Genomic DNA, 18,083 nt, shown 5'->3' with positions numbered 1-18,083 from the left:
GTGAATCTCAGGAACACTGGGTGTGAGACGGGAATACACCCAGGATTACATGCCAGTCAATCACAGGTCACCATGCCCGAGCGCGCGCACACACGAGCTGCAACAACTAATCGATAAAATGGATAATAATCGATAGTGAAAATCATTGTCAATTAATCTCATTGTCGATTAGTTGTTCTGCGTGTGGCATGTTTACTCATTACATTACTTCGATTCCGAAAACATGCATCGGAGAGTAAATACTAAAGTCGTGTCCCAAATGAAGTACTAGGTAAGATCATTTCAAATGGATCACTAGCGTTTTTTTACTAACCGGAAGTATAAGCCACTTCCTAGTCAGTGGCGTATGACGTCATACGCACGTAATGCAACGCTGCTAGCTTTAGGCTAGCAGAGTCACCGACAATGACTTGACTTTCTTCAGTTTACTGTTCCTGTCAACGTTGACCTCAGTCACCATGAGACGGAGGAGAAATCACGACGTGACTGAGGAAGAAAGTGTGCGACCTCCAAGTCCTCTAAGGCAGAGGAGCATTTTACATTAAACACAGCGGAGATCAAACTGTATAAAGTGGTGTTTGTGTAGCAGGGAAGCACAAACAGTGATGCTGTCGCGAATTGCTTAAAAGGTTTAGCTTCATTTAAGTTTACTGTCGTTATATGCAGTATGAGTTTAACTTTTTTTTATAAAGTGATAGGTCATTAACGAGGCCGCGTTTTGCCCCTCACGCGCTGTGTAGACGTGGTGATACAGAGTGTAGCGCAAGTAAGATCTGTAATGTCTAATTAATACACTATGATCAAAAGTAAAATAATATGCCTAAAGGCAGTGAGTAACAGAAACCATAAGGTGCAGTGAACGGGAGTTTTTATTATTAATTTAGGACCGTAGTTCAATTCAGTGCTTTTTGTGCATCCATAAAAAGTAATTTTATATTATATAATAATTATAAACACACACATACATATATATATATAAAAATTAATAATATATATCTTGGTGTGTGTATTGGGTTCTTTTCAGTCTTATATAATTGGACAAACAGTTGTGTAAATTTTAGTCTGATGTTTATATTTAACAGTCAGTTTGTGGATTTCACTTTAAATAAACGAAAAAAAAAAGGCACTGAAAGTTCCCCCCATCCGATTAATAGGAAAAATAAATCGGCCAACTAATCGATTATGAAAATAATCATTAGTTGCAGCCCTAACTCACTCACACACACACACACACACACACACACACACACCAGTCCTTCCAGGATTTTGCAAATCACAGAAATTTATGAAAAATCAAGCAAAGTCTACAATAATCAGAGGAGCCTGCAGTTTTTCAAAATTGCCACAGATTTGGGCCAAGATGCGTCGTGTGACGCGCATTCAGCCAAAGCCCTCTTCAATTCACATGTCGAACGCGAGTACAGCTAAAAGGTCTCATTTACCAACAATCATCACAGTGAAAGACCATGAAATCACAATTTTGCCAATTCAAGTAGTTTTCTGCAAAAAAACACAAAAAAATCTGCAATCGCAAAGTTTGACAAAGGAAAAAGCCGCAGCAAAATACAGCATTTTAGGCCGCAATAATTAAAAAAATAATAAAGAAAAACTTGGACTGATAAATACATGATGTACACAGAGGCCAAAAGAAAGAAAACTACACTTGACTTAACAAGGCAGACAGGATACGATACACTACTTACAGAGTATTGTATGCTATAAGTAGTGCATCATGCGGTCTTGTTATGAAGTTATTTATTAACAGTTTCAATTATTAGTTATATATTTTCAAATAAGGCAACCTTACATCTTTTGAAGCAAATAAATATGCGCATTCCTTGCTAAACCTAGGCTGAATAGATTTGCTCTTGATTTATATGTTGCTCGATCAGACCAGGACCCTCGAATCAAGGTCCATACTGTAATAGAACGCAGCTTCGGTTTTACATTTTATAGCATCTCAAAGTGTAAAAAAACAAAAACAAACAAACACAGTAAAATCAAGCATTTTTGGCCCCAACAAATCACAAAAAAAAAAAAAACTCAGTAGAATTAATATAGACTGATTTACACCTAGGGGCACCTACCCACATACTAGCATGAATTTGGCAAGTCAGAGGTCACTGGAGAACAAGGAGGAAACCCAAGCTCAGAGAGAGAGCATGAACAGAAACTCCACACAGACACGAACTACAGTAAAGCTCAGGTCTGAACCACGGAGCTGTGAGGTGCCAACCATCAGAGAAGATATTTGCAAAACGTAAACAAACACATATCAGCAGGACTGCACAAAAACATTATTAAAGTGATCTGGTGATATATTAAAGATGCACATCATCCGTTTTATTGGATGTTTAGGCTCTCAAAACCCCATTTAACTCGCTAACAAGCAACAAATTACATATTAAAGTTTTTTTATGTCAATTGTTTAATTTTTCTCCTCAAATTTATACACAAATACTTTAATATCTCACAACAACAAAAAAGACTGCGCAGAAGCAGAACAATATTTAAACGTGTAGCTTTTCCTACATCTCTGCTCTCAGTAAAACTAAACACCGGGGAAAATATCGTGCCTCCAGTTATCGCGATATTTCCCATCATATCAGCCACCCCATATTATATCGACCAACCAATGACTGGGATGCGAGAATTACTAGGCTACATTAACGGTGCATAAACATAAATATAAACATAAACACACAATCTTAAACGCGTCTTAAAGGTTAATAATTGTGAAACAGAAAGCAGAGAGACACAGAACAGAAAAATGCAAAACATCACAGCTCCACGTCTCCCGGCGCTGCCGGGTTCTGATGTAAATCCTGCTCAAAATCAACACAAAACCGACTAACGTACGCCACTGAAATATTAAAACTCGAAACAATCAGGTTTTCAAACTAAAAATACGCGCATACCGATTAAATCCTGCTCCTCTCCCGTCGTCTGGAAGCAGCTCGCCTCCTGCTTAGGTGGTGGTGTTTTTTTTACGTGAATACGATGGTTTAATCTGATTCGAAGTCGCGTGAGCGTCCACGTCACTTCCGTGTTATTTTTTTTCTCCTCCTGACGTTTATACACCTGTAACGTTGCGCGATGGCGACGACTGCTGCATAACCAAACTGTACCCTACTCCCTACACGAGTGCACTACATACAATAGGAGGTAAAAATAATGACTCATACACCCTGAGGAGTGCACTATAGGGTTCAATAAAAAAAAAGAAGCGATTTGGGATTCAGCCTACAGATAGATATCAAGCATGCATTCTGGTTTAAAAAAATGTATAACGATTTGATACGTCTGAAATACTTTTACGCACTTTCTACCATAATTTATACAATAGCAGAGCAGTTGAAATAGCTTTACCTATGTCCAAGAAATGGGTTTAGCTCATGAATATATTTCTGTATATATTTTAATATTCTGAGCTGAAACAGCAAGTAAATCATTTCATTCCTGTCATGCATAAATGTACAGGCTATTATAACGCCATTGTTACTCACTAACAAGCAACTGATTGGGGATTTTTATGCTAATTGTTTCATTTTCCTTAATTTGATACACTTTTTTATTTTGTAAAAGACTAAGTGCAACAAAGCCTGAGCTTATGAGGTTTTTTTTCTTCTCATATAATACATCTCCTCTGCTAATATTAAATACAGTATTGACGGTGTGACAGCTGCGGGTTGGTACCGACAGGGGGCGTGTTTTGGCATATTGCGGACCAAATCAGAGGACACAGGTACTTGTCCCTTGTTTTGGCAGCCAGCCCTACTGAAACCACCAAAACAAACAAACAAACAAACAAACAAAAAACACACAATAGGAACTATCAAACAAATTCTAATGGTTTATACTACAAATACCAGTACAAACCATCTGCTAACCATTAAAACCATTACCATTACCATTATTGGACCTTAATGGTATCCACTAAAACTAACATGCCACCAATAGAAAGCAACACATTACCAGTAGAGACCCACAGGGACTGTTACAAATTTTATTAAAACCAATACAATTCCCATTATAACCGTTAAAACCATTACAAATTCTATTGTCTGTATGTTTTTTTAGCATCGAGTGCCCAGATGATATAAATATCAAGACAATTCGTTGGTGGAAACTTTGACTGCATAAGTTCATTATATGAATCAGGCATATCTATTATCCTGTGAATTGTTTAATTAAATTCAAATAAACATCATTGGGGGGAAAAAATCATTCAGAAAGGCATTATTCGTATTATATACACTAGAGGGCAGCATAAAGTTACAGTACGAGAACAAACACTCAGACTATAGGTCTGTAGGTCTATAAAGGCAAAAAAAAAAACCTGCCTGATGAATCTTGATACTTCTTCTGCACTTCCCCAAAACAGTTTATGACCAAGTCTCATCCTTTCTTCAGTGGATAATCTCACCTGCTTAATGTAGACTTGTACCTAAGAACTGCTGCTGTAATCATAAAGACCGACAATTCTTTACAACGTACTCAGACTGAACATCCTTTTAACACAGAAGAAGACGAGTTCCCTTTTGAGTCTGGTTCCTCTCAAGGTTTCTTCCTCCTGTTATCCCAGTGAGATTTCTGTGCCACTGTTGTGACTGACTTACTAGCTTGCCCATTAGGAATCTAAATATTATGCAAAATTGGTTTGTGACAATATCTATTGTTAAAATCACTACACAAATAAAACGGATTTGAAATGAATTGAAATAAAATCAAACGCAGAAGTCGTGTAGAACTGAAGAGTGACAGAAACTCCCAGGCAGAGCTGCAAGACCCCAGGGGATTTTCACACAGTCGGGCTGTTACACTAACATACCCCTGGAAAAATGTTATTGCTCTCTTGACTCCAGTATTACTACTGGAATCCCTCAGGGTTCAGTTCGTAGTCCACTCTTAATCTTCCTTTCTACTAAATCACTGGGCTCTGGTCAGTTCTCATGGCTTCTCTTATCACAGCTATGCCAATGATGCACAAGTTTACATCTTTTTTCCTCCATCAACCTCCTAACTTGCTCAGAAGATATCAGACTGCTTTTCTAACAGTTCTTCCTGGAAGATACCAAATCGTCTGAAATAACCTTGAAAAAACTGATTTGATTGATAGCTTTGTGTTGCTGCTCATTTAATTGTTTGCATGTTTTGAAAGTTGCTCTGGATAAGAGTCTCTGCGAAATGACTAAATATAAATGTTAATTAAACATCAATTCAACACTGTAGATATTAATTCAACACTGGACATTTTGCTGTGTAACTGGAAATGAACCCAATACTGGACCTGATTCATGTACAATATGGTCATTTTTATCATTAGGAGCTTGCTGAATTTTATTTATGTCAGTTTGAAGTAATCAAGCAAAACTCAAGTGATTAAAAAAAATAAAGTAAGAAAAATTACTGTGGTGCAATTATAACAAAAATGATGCAACACTGAACTGGTTTCACAAAAATGTTTTATTTGCACACACACATGCCAGTTAGTTTCCACATGTTCATAGTGACCTTACTAAGGTTACAGTAGATACTCTAAGGATTGTATATTGTTGCATTCATGTCTGATTATACCATAAAAAAAATCCTGAGCACAGAAAAAGAAACAGTTTTGGTTTTGTACGCAGCAGCCAGGCAAACACATTCAATTTTCAGTTCATTGTCTGCTAACATGCTGAAATACTGCCATTCTGACAATCAATAACATCAAGTCTATTCCCATAACTGCTATTGTAAAACCTCGGATTAAGAAATGAAAATGAACCCTGCCCTATACTTTGTGTCCTCAATGTAGATCAAAGGCCTAACTTTCCATTCTAGAAACAAATAATTTAGTTAAATGATCATCACAACATGAGTAAAACATTTGTGAAACATTTTCTCAGGTTTTGCAGCCTGTCATAGCACTAAAATGGTTTGAAGTCCATTAAGGCTCAGGTATGCAGTTTATCTTAGCTTTAAGTTTTGCTTAAGATCCAGATGAGAAGATTCTACCTGATTAGCTGATGTACAAAGTCACAGTTCAGATCCTGCTTATGTGATTGTGAAGACTATGCTACACTGGATACTTTGGCTAATGCTCAAATGACTTTTAACTGGAGAACTAACACACTGTTAGTTTCTTATAATTGGAAATGAAACAAAAGGGGAAAAATAGATTGTCCCTAAAGGCCAAAAACGGTGAATTCAACTTAAACATCCAACAGTAATAGTGCAAAATTTCATGTGCTAACCTCTATAGTATCTGTAATCTCACATAATCTCTGAGAGATGAATTCTTCTGTACTGAGTATACTGGGTTATATATTATTATTATTATTATACAATGCTTTTAGGTGGTTTAAATAATTTTATTCCTCACTGTATATGACCTGCACATTTTAGATTTCATTTATTTATATTTATGATGATCATGATTATTAATAAGCTTTCTTTGATGTTATTTTATCAATATTTACTGTTGTACTAAAGTTGAATGATTAGTTCATTAGCAAATGTGCAAACAGTTACAGAACAGTATAGGTGCAGATTTGCTACTACTGAATTCCCACAACAGGTACACAGTTTGGAGAGGAAGCATCTGTTTGTCCATTTTCCTGAGAGTCTGAAGTTTCCTTAGAACTTAATGTTGTGTTTTTGGGCAATGGTACAGAGAGCTTCTCGCTGATATGGATTTACAGGTGTTTTGCCGCTCACCTCCTGCCACTCAAGTTTCTCAGTGCTGCTAAGAGACTAAAGAGAGAGTACATTATATTCTATATACAGTACCAGTCAAAAAAAAAAAAAATCAGTTACGCTCAATTGAATAAATGTTTTATATTGTCTTAAAGATATTGTAAATTAAATGCTTATTTATTTTGTTTGAAAGTTGTTTTGAAGACAATTGTAAATAGTGAAATGTTCAGTATGTCCATGTATGCATTTATTTCTGAATATAAATGTATTATTATAAAGGTTGTTTTTACTTAATGGGTTTTTTTTTTTTACTACTTAAATTGCTTTATTTCCCCAAACAAGTAGTAATTAAAAACTTAGGAGAAGTAGTGAGGAGCTCAGCCTATTGGGGAACTTGTGTGTGAAGCTGCCTCATGAAGCTGGTTGAGAAAGTTTTTTCTGTGCAAAGCTTAATCAAGAATACTGTTAAGAATTAATATTATATAGTTGAGGTCATAGGTTTACATACGCCTTGCAGAATCTGCAGAAAGTTTTTTGTTGTTGTTTTTTTTTAAATAAGAGGGATCATTAAAATTACATTTTGTTTTCATTTAGTATTGCCGTGAATAAACTATTTCACATAACTAATGTTTACAACATTGTCCACAGGACACAATAATAAATGGATTTACACAAATGACCCAGTTCAAAAGTTTACATATCCTTTATCCTTAATACTGTGTGTCGTGATCTGGACGATCAACGAGTCCATTGTTTGGCCTGAGTCCCTTGTTTGTCCTGAGGACAACTGAGGGACTCGTACACAACTATTACAAAATGTGCACACATTCACTGATGCTCAAGAAGGTAACACAGTGTTATTATATATATATATATATATATATATATATATATATATATATATATATATATATATATATATATATATATTTACATGTTTCCCAGAAGACAAAAGAATAAAATTTACACCCATCAACCTGTTCACAATTTTATGCCCCATGTCTCTTAATGTGTCGTGTTGCCTTCTTGAGCATCAGTGAATGTTTGGATATTTTGTAGTGTCCCTCGATTGTCCTCAGTGTGAAAAAATGGATCTCAAAATCATATAGCTGCTGTTAGAAATGGGTCAAATAAGCATAAGATGCTGGAAAAGCAACAGAACAGTGGGCAGTTTAACTGCTCAGCACAAACAAGGTACTCATGAACAACTCTCACAAAACATAAACACAGTCGTTGATCATCCAGGTAACGACACACAGTATTAAGAATCAAAAGTATGTAAACTTTTGAACTGGGTCATTTGTGTAAATTCAGTTATTATTGTGCCTTGTGGACTATATGTAAACATCTGTTATATGAAATAGCTTATTCAGGTAAGGACTAAATAAAAAACTAAATGCAATTTTTAATGATCCCTCTTATTTTATATATATATATATATATATATATATATATATATATATATATATATATATATATGTGTGTGTGATATGCAGTAAACTACATGCAGTATCCCCCTCCCTTCCTCTTGCACTATGTCTCTTGGAGGACTGTATATTTGTGTTGCATGTACAAATGTCATAGACACCCGATACTGTTTGTACGTCAGTAAGAATGTCATTGTATCGCAGTGCTGTATACTGAATATACAATGCTTCAATGTTAAATAAGAATTAAACGTGAACTTTAGGTGAGTCAATGTAGAGGATGAGAGTAAAAGCTCTTTACCTCATCACCACCACCCCGCATCATGAGACTCCACTCATCTTTGAGGTGAACTGTTATTACAGTGCTTTCCACCCAGGCATTATCAGTGTTCCGGCTGTCATCTACATAACCTTTACAGACCTAGAACAGACATCAAACATCCTTCTTAATATTCCTTCTTAAATCAAATAAAGCAAAATTATGCATTTTGGCACTGGATCAATTACAAAGTAATGTTTTTCTACACAAGTTTATTCTTTAGCTTCTTCACACCCAATATGGTCATTTTGTAATGGCAACAATAAATTAAAAGTTGGTTTAATAACAGGATCAACTTTTGCTCTCTGAATGCAGTTATATGTGCACTTCTAAAATGTATATATTGTAGATCAGTGGTGTTGAACATACGACACATAGAAAGGTTGTAGTCCTGCTTACTTAATTAATTAATAATTTATGATCCATGTTCTGAATTAAAACTGTTTTGTGAACCTCAATTGAACTGAAAATCTCTGTTGTTCCACTAAGGGTAAAATAGTGCAGTACAGTCAGGGCCATAAACACAGAGGTTGAATATGTGTACTTCTTCATTAGCAAGCTAAAAAACAAACAAACAAACAAACAAACAAACAAAATAACTCATTTAGAGGTGCTCATTTGGGTTATTTGTTTACATTCAAGGCTCATGATCCCAATATATATTACAACATTACATGCTTTGGGTGAAGTAGATGTTTAATCCATTTGTGCACTGAGTGCTTACCTGTCAGATAACTTATAAATGAAGATAGCTTATAAATGAACATATTAAAGGAGAGTTGTTATTGTGTTATTAGACACCAAATATATTTGTTTCGACACTGGACTATGTATAATGTGGCCTGTTATCTAAAATGAGCTTAACATGCCTGATATGGATCATATAGAGAAACATTCAGAAAATACATTAATAAGTATAAATATAAGGTCAGGACTGGATTAGGACACTGAATTGTACATTTCCATACAGTTTATCCATAATGCATCTGCACTGTACAAGGAGACTAACAAAAATCTACCGATCTCAAACAACCAAATAGATTGCGCAATACATTCAAATAAAAGTACACCGCAGAGCTACAAAACTGATACATATTTAAATCAACAATGCAAAACTAATACTGTGCAACAATTAATGAACATTCATGGATAACACACAAAAAAAGACATTTCACAAAGAAAGCCAACAAATGATGCATTAAGGTTATTTATAAAACTTTATTTGATTGTGTACAACAAGCTTTCTAGTAGTTTGCTAGGTAAAAGCTTTTTGTAAACCAGCTATATGTATACAGTAAATAATTATTTGTTGGCAACATAGGCTTGAACAAATATTAAAAAGGCATTAATAAAGCAGGTGTGCAAAAATGGAACATTTTGGGTGGCGTTTGAATCGTTGAAATGTAATATATATATACTCCTATTTATTCTGTAAATATTTCTCTTTTGACTTTTCCCAATCAGGATATATTCTAGCCTCATTCCCAGTGTTTCTGGATCTGGATCTAGTCTCTGGATCCACCCTGAGCAGAATAAAGTGCTTACTAAAGATGAAAGTGTGAATGCATATTTCAGTGTTGACCATTTCTTGTTGAATTGGCTCTTTTAACAAATTTCTCATACAGCGCATCCTCAAATGATGGTGGCCCATCAATAGAGTACAAATGCACCCACTACAACCCCTATACAATCCACTTTAATAGGAACACCTGTACATCTGCTCATTTATGCAGTTATCCAATCAGTCAATCATGTGGCAGCAGCAAATTGTATAAAATCATGCAGAGTCAAGTACTTCAGTTAATGTTTACATCAAACATCAGCATAGGGGAAAAAATGTGATCTGTGTGACTTTAACCCGTGGCATGGTTGTTGGTGCCAGATGAGGTGATTCAAGTATTTCAGAAACTGCTGATCTCTCTAGAGAGAGTGCAAATGTATGCATTGTGCTGCTGCCACGTGATTGGCTGATTGGATAACCGCATAAATGAACAGGTGAACAGATGTTCCTATTAAAGTGGATGGTGAGTGTATATCATGTGTATACTGATTTCTAACCCTCATGTACAGGCTATATTTACGCTGATGTATTTCACACACAAGTAGAGTAAGGCTGCATTTGGACTGATTTGTACTGAATGCTTGTGGTCTACAGTATATAAAATATTAACTGTAGTATTTATGTAACACTCACCTCAGTGTGGCTTCCTGATTTTATTTTGGCTTTAATTTCCTGGGATAGATTCTTTCCTAGCGCAGTTTCTAGTCTGTCAGGTAAGAGCTCACCAGGCTGGACAGGGCCCTAGAGAGAGTCCACACAGCATTTATGAAGTATTTACACACCAAAACCTAAAGATGATTTTTCATTACATACATAACTTTCAGCGATAAAAACCTAGCTTTAAAAACAGGATTAAGTACGTTGAATCATCAGGTTTAAAGAGCCAATGAAGAACTTCTTAGCAGCACAGAAGTGAAATCAATAATTTACAAATGAAGATAGATATGAGGTAAATGGTTAACATCTTAATTTACTTTTAGATTTTACAGTAGGTGCTTTTAAAGTACCGAAGTACTGAAATAATTGAAAATGCCCTGTAAGATACGTACATAAACATAAAGGTAGGTATTCTCATGAATTTATTTTCTATACAGTTACTACAGTAAGAAATGATAGAAATTACAAACTGTTGCACAAACAAACTGAGTTGCAGATTATAGCAGAAGTGCAAACCCATGATCTAGAGAGCCACAGTCATAATGATTTTTGCATTTCCATCTTCTAATATGTCATATGACATGTCAGCCAATGATAAATTGCCGTGCAGTTAGCTAAGGAGTTAAATCTGGTTTGTTAAGTGAAGTGCTGTGGCCCTAAAAATAAGACTGGGCAATTTCTCACCCCGGGGAATGTCCAGCACCTTTCTGACTCATCCCATACAGCCAAGAATTGCAGTTGTGAGCCCTCATTTCTACAGAAAACAAAATAACATGAGCTACAGTGCAATCCTCTAAACTCCAACACTCATACACCCTCCATGAACTAACATTTAATGAGGTGGTCATAATATTACATAAAATTTGGGAACACCAGTCCAGTGAGCAGGGGTTCTGTGTGCAGAAATGCCTTGTTGATGAGAGACGTCAGAACAGAAAGGCCAGACTGGCTTAAGCTGACAGGAAGGTTATGCTAATTTAAAGAACCAGTCTTTACAAGCGTAGCAAACAGAAACGCATCTCAGAATGCACAACACTCCTGAAGAACTGGGTTGGGTGTTAATGCTTCAGGTTTACCTTGTGATAACTGGATATATAATCTCGTTCGGGCCAAGATTTTTATGAGCCCCTTGTCCCTTTAATCCTGTCCGTCCTTTAGGGTTCCTGTAAATTCAAATATAATTATGTAAAATATATATATATTTTTTTTGTTAGATTAAATTAACAACCCAGAGGCAAATTAACAGATAAAAATTAAGTGTAATAGACTTAAATGTTTACATATTTTTATGTTAATTTAGATTGGGAAGAATGTCTTACCTGTATGTGTCTAAAGATAAAATGTCCGAGCTGTTTAGAGAAACAAGATATAGATATAAGATATAAGATATAGAAAACGTTTGCCAAGATGAAATAAGCAATACAATACAAGAGTGACAGTTTCTTTCAAGTTTGAACATGGAGGATGTGCCGTAAGGACTTACGCTTGCATATTCTCTTGATTGTAAATTGCAGGATCATAAATAGAGAAGTCGACCTATAACAGAACAGTTTCTAAGATTACTCCAAGTGCATACTCGTGCACAAATATATGCACAAGTAAATAATATGATCAGATAAAAACTATCAAATATGCTTAGTGATGTTCTCGTGTAGCTGAATTTATGCTCAGGCACCTCCCAGGGCACTTTTTCCAGTGGAACCGGAAAGCGTTTAACATCGCTACCAGGATAATAAAGCTGGCGGGCATAGACATGATAAGTTTTCTCCCGTTCTGCTTCCTGCTCAGTTGATTCTGAAGGGTCGGTGTTAGTGATTGCGACACTCGCTGAAAACAAAAGGATGGGAAGCTTTACAAATCTGATCGGCTCACTGCATGACGCTCCAGTGCTATTCAATTTAAATCAAACATGGAGGAGATTACATATTGAGTGTAGATTACAAAAATGTGGAGTTTTGTTTATTTTCAAAGAGGAATGTGATCATTAAAGACTGTACAAGTATAAAACCTTGCAAAGAGTAGAAAAGCAACAATCATACCCATTATAGGAGCCTCCTGTTTGGATTGGTGACCCTGAGATTTAAGGGTGTCCATGATCCACTGTAGTGCTTTAGCTGACTGACAAACCTATCAGAAAAAAATAGTCAGTTTCTTAAGCATCTACATTGGCCATACGGCCAAAAGGTTTGCAGACACCTGACAATAACATCCATATGTATTGGTTGAACATCCCAATCCAAAACCATGTTCATTAAAAGTGAGTTGTTTCCCTGGTTACTGTTACAATAATGTCCACTATTCTGGGAAGACTTACCACTAGACTTCAGAATGTGGCTGATTGGAAACTGCTCGTTCTGCAAAAACAGCATTAGGATGTCAGGGGTTTAACTGCCTGAGGTGCAGTCAGCATACCAGTTCATCCCAAAGGTGTTCAGTGTGGTTGAGGTTAGGGTTCTGTGCAGGCCACTAGAATCTTCCACTCCCATTTTGGTAAACCAAATTTTCATGGAGCTCGCTTTGCCACAGGGACATTGTCATGATGGAACAGGTTTGAGTCTCTTAGTTCCAGTGAAGGGAAATTGTAATGCTACAGCATACAAAGGCATTCTATACAGTTGTATGTATGCTTCCAACTTTCTGGCATTCCTCACTTTTGTGAAAGCCCACATATGAGTGTGATGGTCAGGTGTGCACAGATGTTTGGCCATATGGTGTATTTCTATAGAAATTCGAATAAACTCTATAATGGTTTCAAATGAAAGTTTGACAAAGTACTACAATAGAAAAAAAGCATCTGATTTATTTAGACTACATCTTAGTTTAAAATCGGTTGCTGGTGATTGGCAAAACACAGATGTAGCTTAATGATACTAGACAATATGTTATCAAGTTCAGATCTGGAGACTCTTTCTCTAATGCATTTAATTTAATTTAATTTAATTTAATTTAATTTTAATTGATTTAATTTAATTGATTTCAGACCTGCTCCTCCAACAGGCCCAGCCTTTTTGACACAGAACCCCATTCTTGTCCTTGCTCTATTATTTCGGACATGGTTCCAACTCTGAAAAAGAATATAAATGTTTAAATTAGCCTAAATAGCATCACCAAATAAAACTGCTTTCCAAACTCAAAGAGCTTACTGGGATTCATCATAAATTAGCTGCTTATGTTATATAGTTACATTAAAAACACATGACAAGCATGGCCTTAGCCCAGGAGCCTGTGGCATAAGCAATGCCAGATTTGTTCTTATACCACAGTGCTGCAGAAGGTGTTGATCTAATTTCTATAACAGTAGCTCTGACAGTACCGCAAAGCAAAGCAAATAACAGATCACTGTATAATAATGTGTGGAGGACGTTCCACATAAATCACATAGACTTTTAAAAATGTGCATAATTGTTGACATGGTGAAATTTATCTGTGAAAAGCAGTGTCCATCCTTTGTAACAGTCTACATTTTTTTTAGATTTGCACTTTGTACTCTAAATTTTCAGACACTGGATTGTTTTGAGGATGGAGAGTTTTGTGGTTTCTCGGTAACATGAAGTTGCATTCTGCATTTATTTTACTTCAAGAGAGAAAAAGAGAGAACTACTTTATTTTATGGACATTCTAGTATATTAAAAGTAACTATAAATGGATCAAATGTATGATACTTATGTAGTTCTTTAATAAATAAGCCAATCATTGTTAGCGTTGGTGAATTGCTGTGTTCTAAGAGAAATAAAACACTTCAGGATGTGCTGTTATTTGAAAATAATCAACTTTGGAGTGATAAAACTTTGGAGTCCACTTCATGTGGTGCCACATCACACAACTGTTCAATAACAGTATGCCCCATCATGTTTTATTCCCTAATTTGTTTTTATATGGCCCCTATTACATCAGTCTTCCTATATACCAAATCATTTTCTCCTCTATTACACATTAAATTAAGAGAATAATTCATTGTTCTCTGGACTTATGATTCCCCCAGTAACTTACGTGTATCTGAAATAAATATGATAGTGGATGTAGTACTTAGCATGTTTGACTCGATCGTAAATAGATGGATGGATGGATGGATGGATATATTATGTTTTATTTCATATTGGGCTTTGGCCACTATTATATTGTGGTTATGGGTATCTATTGTATTGCAGATATTCACTGATGGTTCAGGAAATGGTTGGACGTAAGGTTTTGCCCTGGATCATATGAATGTCTTTTTGGAACAATGCTGAAAGTCAAGTACTAAAGAAAAATGTGTTGAATAATAGGCTTTACTTTTCTGCGGTGATTTCCAAGCGGTGCTCCATACTCTGGCTACTGTCCTGCTGTAAAGATGCCAGATAGTTTTCCTTCATGAATGACTCCCATGACATCAACTCCTCGTCTTCTGTCTGATCCAGCTCCTGTCCTGTATACAACACGTGAGCATTTAGCCTTACTACTGAAGTCCATTTGAGTTCCAGCACCTTTGTCCATTTTGTGTCTGTATATACCATTATAAACATTATAGTAGCACTATAATAACTTAGAGGTAACATGTTTTAGATTCACAAAAAACAGGATAGCTGGTTTTAGATTTTCTCTTTTCATCATTCTTTCTAAGTATTTTATAGTTTAATAAGTGCTCACTGAAGATCATATGTTTCTGAGGGGTACGTCGCAGGAGCACACGTCTGATGAAGATGTAAATGTGGCTCAGGAGGATGAAGGGTGGAGGTAGAGAAGGGCGGCTGTGGTACTCTTTAATCAGCTCATAACGTTGAAACTTCCAGATTTTATCTGTATTGTCTTGCACCTCCTGAAATGTGTAACTGTGGCACAGAGCAGAGCAAATTTTAACAGACATATGGACACTTACAATGGGGGGGAAATAAGTATTGAACAAGTCAGAATTTTTTTCAGTAAATATATTTCCTATGAGGCTATTCACATGAAATTTTCACCAAACTTTGGTATTAAATTCAAGAAATCCGCACATATAAGTAATCCAAACATTAAAGTCCACAAATAAAGTTATGTGTGATAAAGCAAAATGATGCAGGAACAAATATTGAACACGCTAACTGAAATTTATTTAATAATTAGTAGAGAAGCCTTTGTTTGTAATGACAGTTTCAAGACGCTTCCTGTATGAAGAAATTAATGGGCCGCAGAATTCAGGTGTGATTTTGGCTCATTCTTCTAAACATATTGTCTTTAAATCTTGTTCAATTGGATTCAAGTCAGGTGATTGACTGGGCCATTCTAACACCTTGTTTTTTAAAATCTGAAACCAACTGAGAGTTTCCTTTGCTGTATGCTTTGGATCGTTGTCCTGCTGGAAGGTCCACCCACATCTCATCTTCATCATCCTGGTGGATAGCAGCAGATTCTTCTGAAGAATCTCCTGGTAAAGGGCTCCATTCATCGTGCCTTCAATCATATAAGGTCTGCCAATACCGACAGCCCCACACCATGATGCTTCCACCTATAAACTTCACTGTTGGTGTAGTGTTTTTAAGGTGATGTACAGTGCCATTTCTTCTCCAAACATGTTGTGTAGTATGACAGATAAAAAGTTACATTTTAAATTTTAAAAGTAAAATTTAAATTTTACACTCTCCCAGTATTTCATAGGCTTGTCCAAGGGTTATCTGAGTTGTAGCAAACTTTAAACGAGCTTCGACATGCCTTTTCTTTAGTAATGAAGTATTGCAAGGGTGAGCATGAAGCAGTGGAATGCATTGCCTATTGTTTTCTTTGTGACGATGGTACCAGCTGCCTTCAAGTGTTTCTGGAGCTCTGTCCGAGTGGTCCTTGGCTCTTGGGATACTCTTTTGACTATTCTTCTGGCTCCCTGGTAAAAAATCTTTTAAAGGAGCTCCTGTGCGTGGCCGGTTGATGATGCTGTGATGATGCTGTGATGCAATGATGTTGCTTCCACTTGCGGATAATGACCCCAGTGGTGCTTACTGGAAGAGTCAGTACATCTGTATCCAATTCCATTAATATGTTTTGCAACAATAAGGTTGTGAAGGTCTTGGGAGAGCTCTTTGCTTTTACCCATCATGAGGTGTTTCTTGTGATACCTTGGTAACGAAAAGCCTTTTTATAGATCACCAATTTACTAACCCAGCAGATATTAATTCGCACAGATACATTAATACATTAAGATATAATTACTTATGGATTTCAGCTGGTTCCTTGTCTTGGAGAACTGCTTTTTCTTAGTGTGTTCAATACTTTTTTTCCCGTGTCATTCCACTTTATTACACATAACTTTATTTATGGACTTTAATGTTGTGAATTCTTTATTTTTACAGATTTCTTGACTTAATACTGATGTCTAGTAAAAAAATACATGTGAATAACCTCCTAGGAAATATATTTACTGAAAAAATGTGATGCGTTCCATACTTATTTCCCCTACTGTAGGTATTTCTCCTAAAACAACCTTTGAATAATTTGGTGCCTCTGAGTCACAGTTTAAAATACAAGTTGATTATCAGATTCCTATTTATAACTACATTTTTTTTTTAAACAAATGTTTTAATTCTTACACAACAGCAATTGTATGACATTAATTGCATAAAACAGTGAATCATTAACTCTGACTCATTACAATAAATCAAATTAAAATTTAATGTTTTCTTTCTTTCTTTTATTTTAATTTATTTAAGTTTTTCCTATATTAGACATCGCCAATTCGTTCCCATATCCCCTGAGGAGGGCATAAGCTAACACAATCTTCCCTCAAAATCATTGGTTCTTTTCAACCTGATATAGCTGGACATGCTTGGAGGAGAGCACTAAGTGTTCACTTACATGTACATGGTCAGAGATGCCCCTGATTGGCTCATGTTGCTTAAATCAACATGCAACCCAGAGACCAGTTATAGTTATACTATCTTTGATGGCTGTGGCATTGTCAGGATTTGTGATCTTCCCACTATATGGCAAACATTTTACCTCTTGGAATGCCAGTGAGTACATTACATTGTAGATTGCACATGTACTTGTGGTTGGTTATTACACTGCCAGCAATTGATAATTAACAATACTTATTTAAAGATTTCACATGGGAACATGTGTTGGCCATAATGCTAAAGATTTAATAATTACGCTAATAAGCTGTTAATTAATGCACTGTTAATTAAATGACCTATAATTACAGTTTTGTTTAATTGTGTAACTCTGCAGGGAAGGCAGTTCTTGGGCCTCCTTGGCCATTTTCCATCACCTCCATCTACTCATTTGCCTTTCTCTGAGAGCTGTCTCTGCATTTAAAGTGTAAAATATACAGTACTGTGCAAAAGTCTTAGGCACATGCAAAGAAATGCTGTAGAGCAAAGAGCCCTTCAAAAACAATGGAATTAAATGTTTCTCCATTTAAAAAAAAATACTATAAAGAGCAGTAAGCAGTAATAAATGAAACAAAGGCAATATTTAGTATGATGACCCTTTG

General features: G+C 35.9%; 2 protein-coding genes across 8 annotated transcripts in view; both read right to left on the bottom strand.

Moving 5' to 3' along the window:
- si:ch211-45c16.2 (mitogen-activated protein kinase kinase kinase 13) overlaps positions 1-3,056 on the bottom strand; it is a 53,635-nt gene extending 50,579 nt beyond the window's left edge. For 5 of the 7 annotated variants that reach the window (XR_008396607.1, XR_008396608.1, XM_017470485.3 and 2 more), the window contains exon 1: positions 2,919-3,056. The gene's annotated coding sequence lies outside the window, so the exon portion shown is untranslated. The remainder of the gene's footprint in view (positions 1-2,918) is intronic. The other 2 variants (XM_017470487.3, XM_017470486.3) reach the window with 2 other exon arrangements.
- A 2,400-nt stretch (positions 3,057-5,456) lies between these two features.
- trpm2 (transient receptor potential cation channel, subfamily M, member 2) overlaps positions 5,457-18,083 on the bottom strand; it is a 31,398-nt gene continuing 18,771 nt past the window's right edge. The window contains exons 24-35 of the mRNA XM_017469195.3: positions 15,269-15,450; positions 14,915-15,047; positions 13,625-13,706; positions 12,682-12,769; positions 12,318-12,469; positions 12,126-12,178; positions 11,962-11,991; positions 11,719-11,805; positions 11,327-11,396; positions 10,619-10,726; positions 8,407-8,526; positions 5,457-6,735 (exon numbers count right to left, since the gene is read on the bottom strand). Of these exons, the coding sequence (XP_017324684.1) occupies positions 6,619-6,735; positions 8,407-8,526; positions 10,619-10,726; positions 11,327-11,396; positions 11,719-11,805; positions 11,962-11,991; positions 12,126-12,178; positions 12,318-12,469; positions 12,682-12,769; positions 13,625-13,706; positions 14,915-15,047; positions 15,269-15,450 (1,222 nt within the window). The 3' untranslated portion in view covers positions 5,457-6,618. The remainder of the gene's footprint in view (positions 6,736-8,406; positions 8,527-10,618; positions 10,727-11,326; positions 11,397-11,718; positions 11,806-11,961; positions 11,992-12,125; positions 12,179-12,317; positions 12,470-12,681; positions 12,770-13,624; positions 13,707-14,914; positions 15,048-15,268; positions 15,451-18,083) is intronic.

The sequence above is a fragment of the Ictalurus punctatus genome, chromosome 6 (assembly GCF_001660625.3).
Source record: "Ictalurus punctatus breed USDA103 chromosome 6, Coco_2.0, whole genome shotgun sequence".
In the NCBI taxonomy this organism is placed as follows: domain Eukaryota; kingdom Metazoa; phylum Chordata; class Actinopteri; order Siluriformes; family Ictaluridae; genus Ictalurus; species Ictalurus punctatus.
Note: the sequence above shows the minus strand (reverse complement) of the source record. Positions and strands in the feature narration are given on the sequence as shown.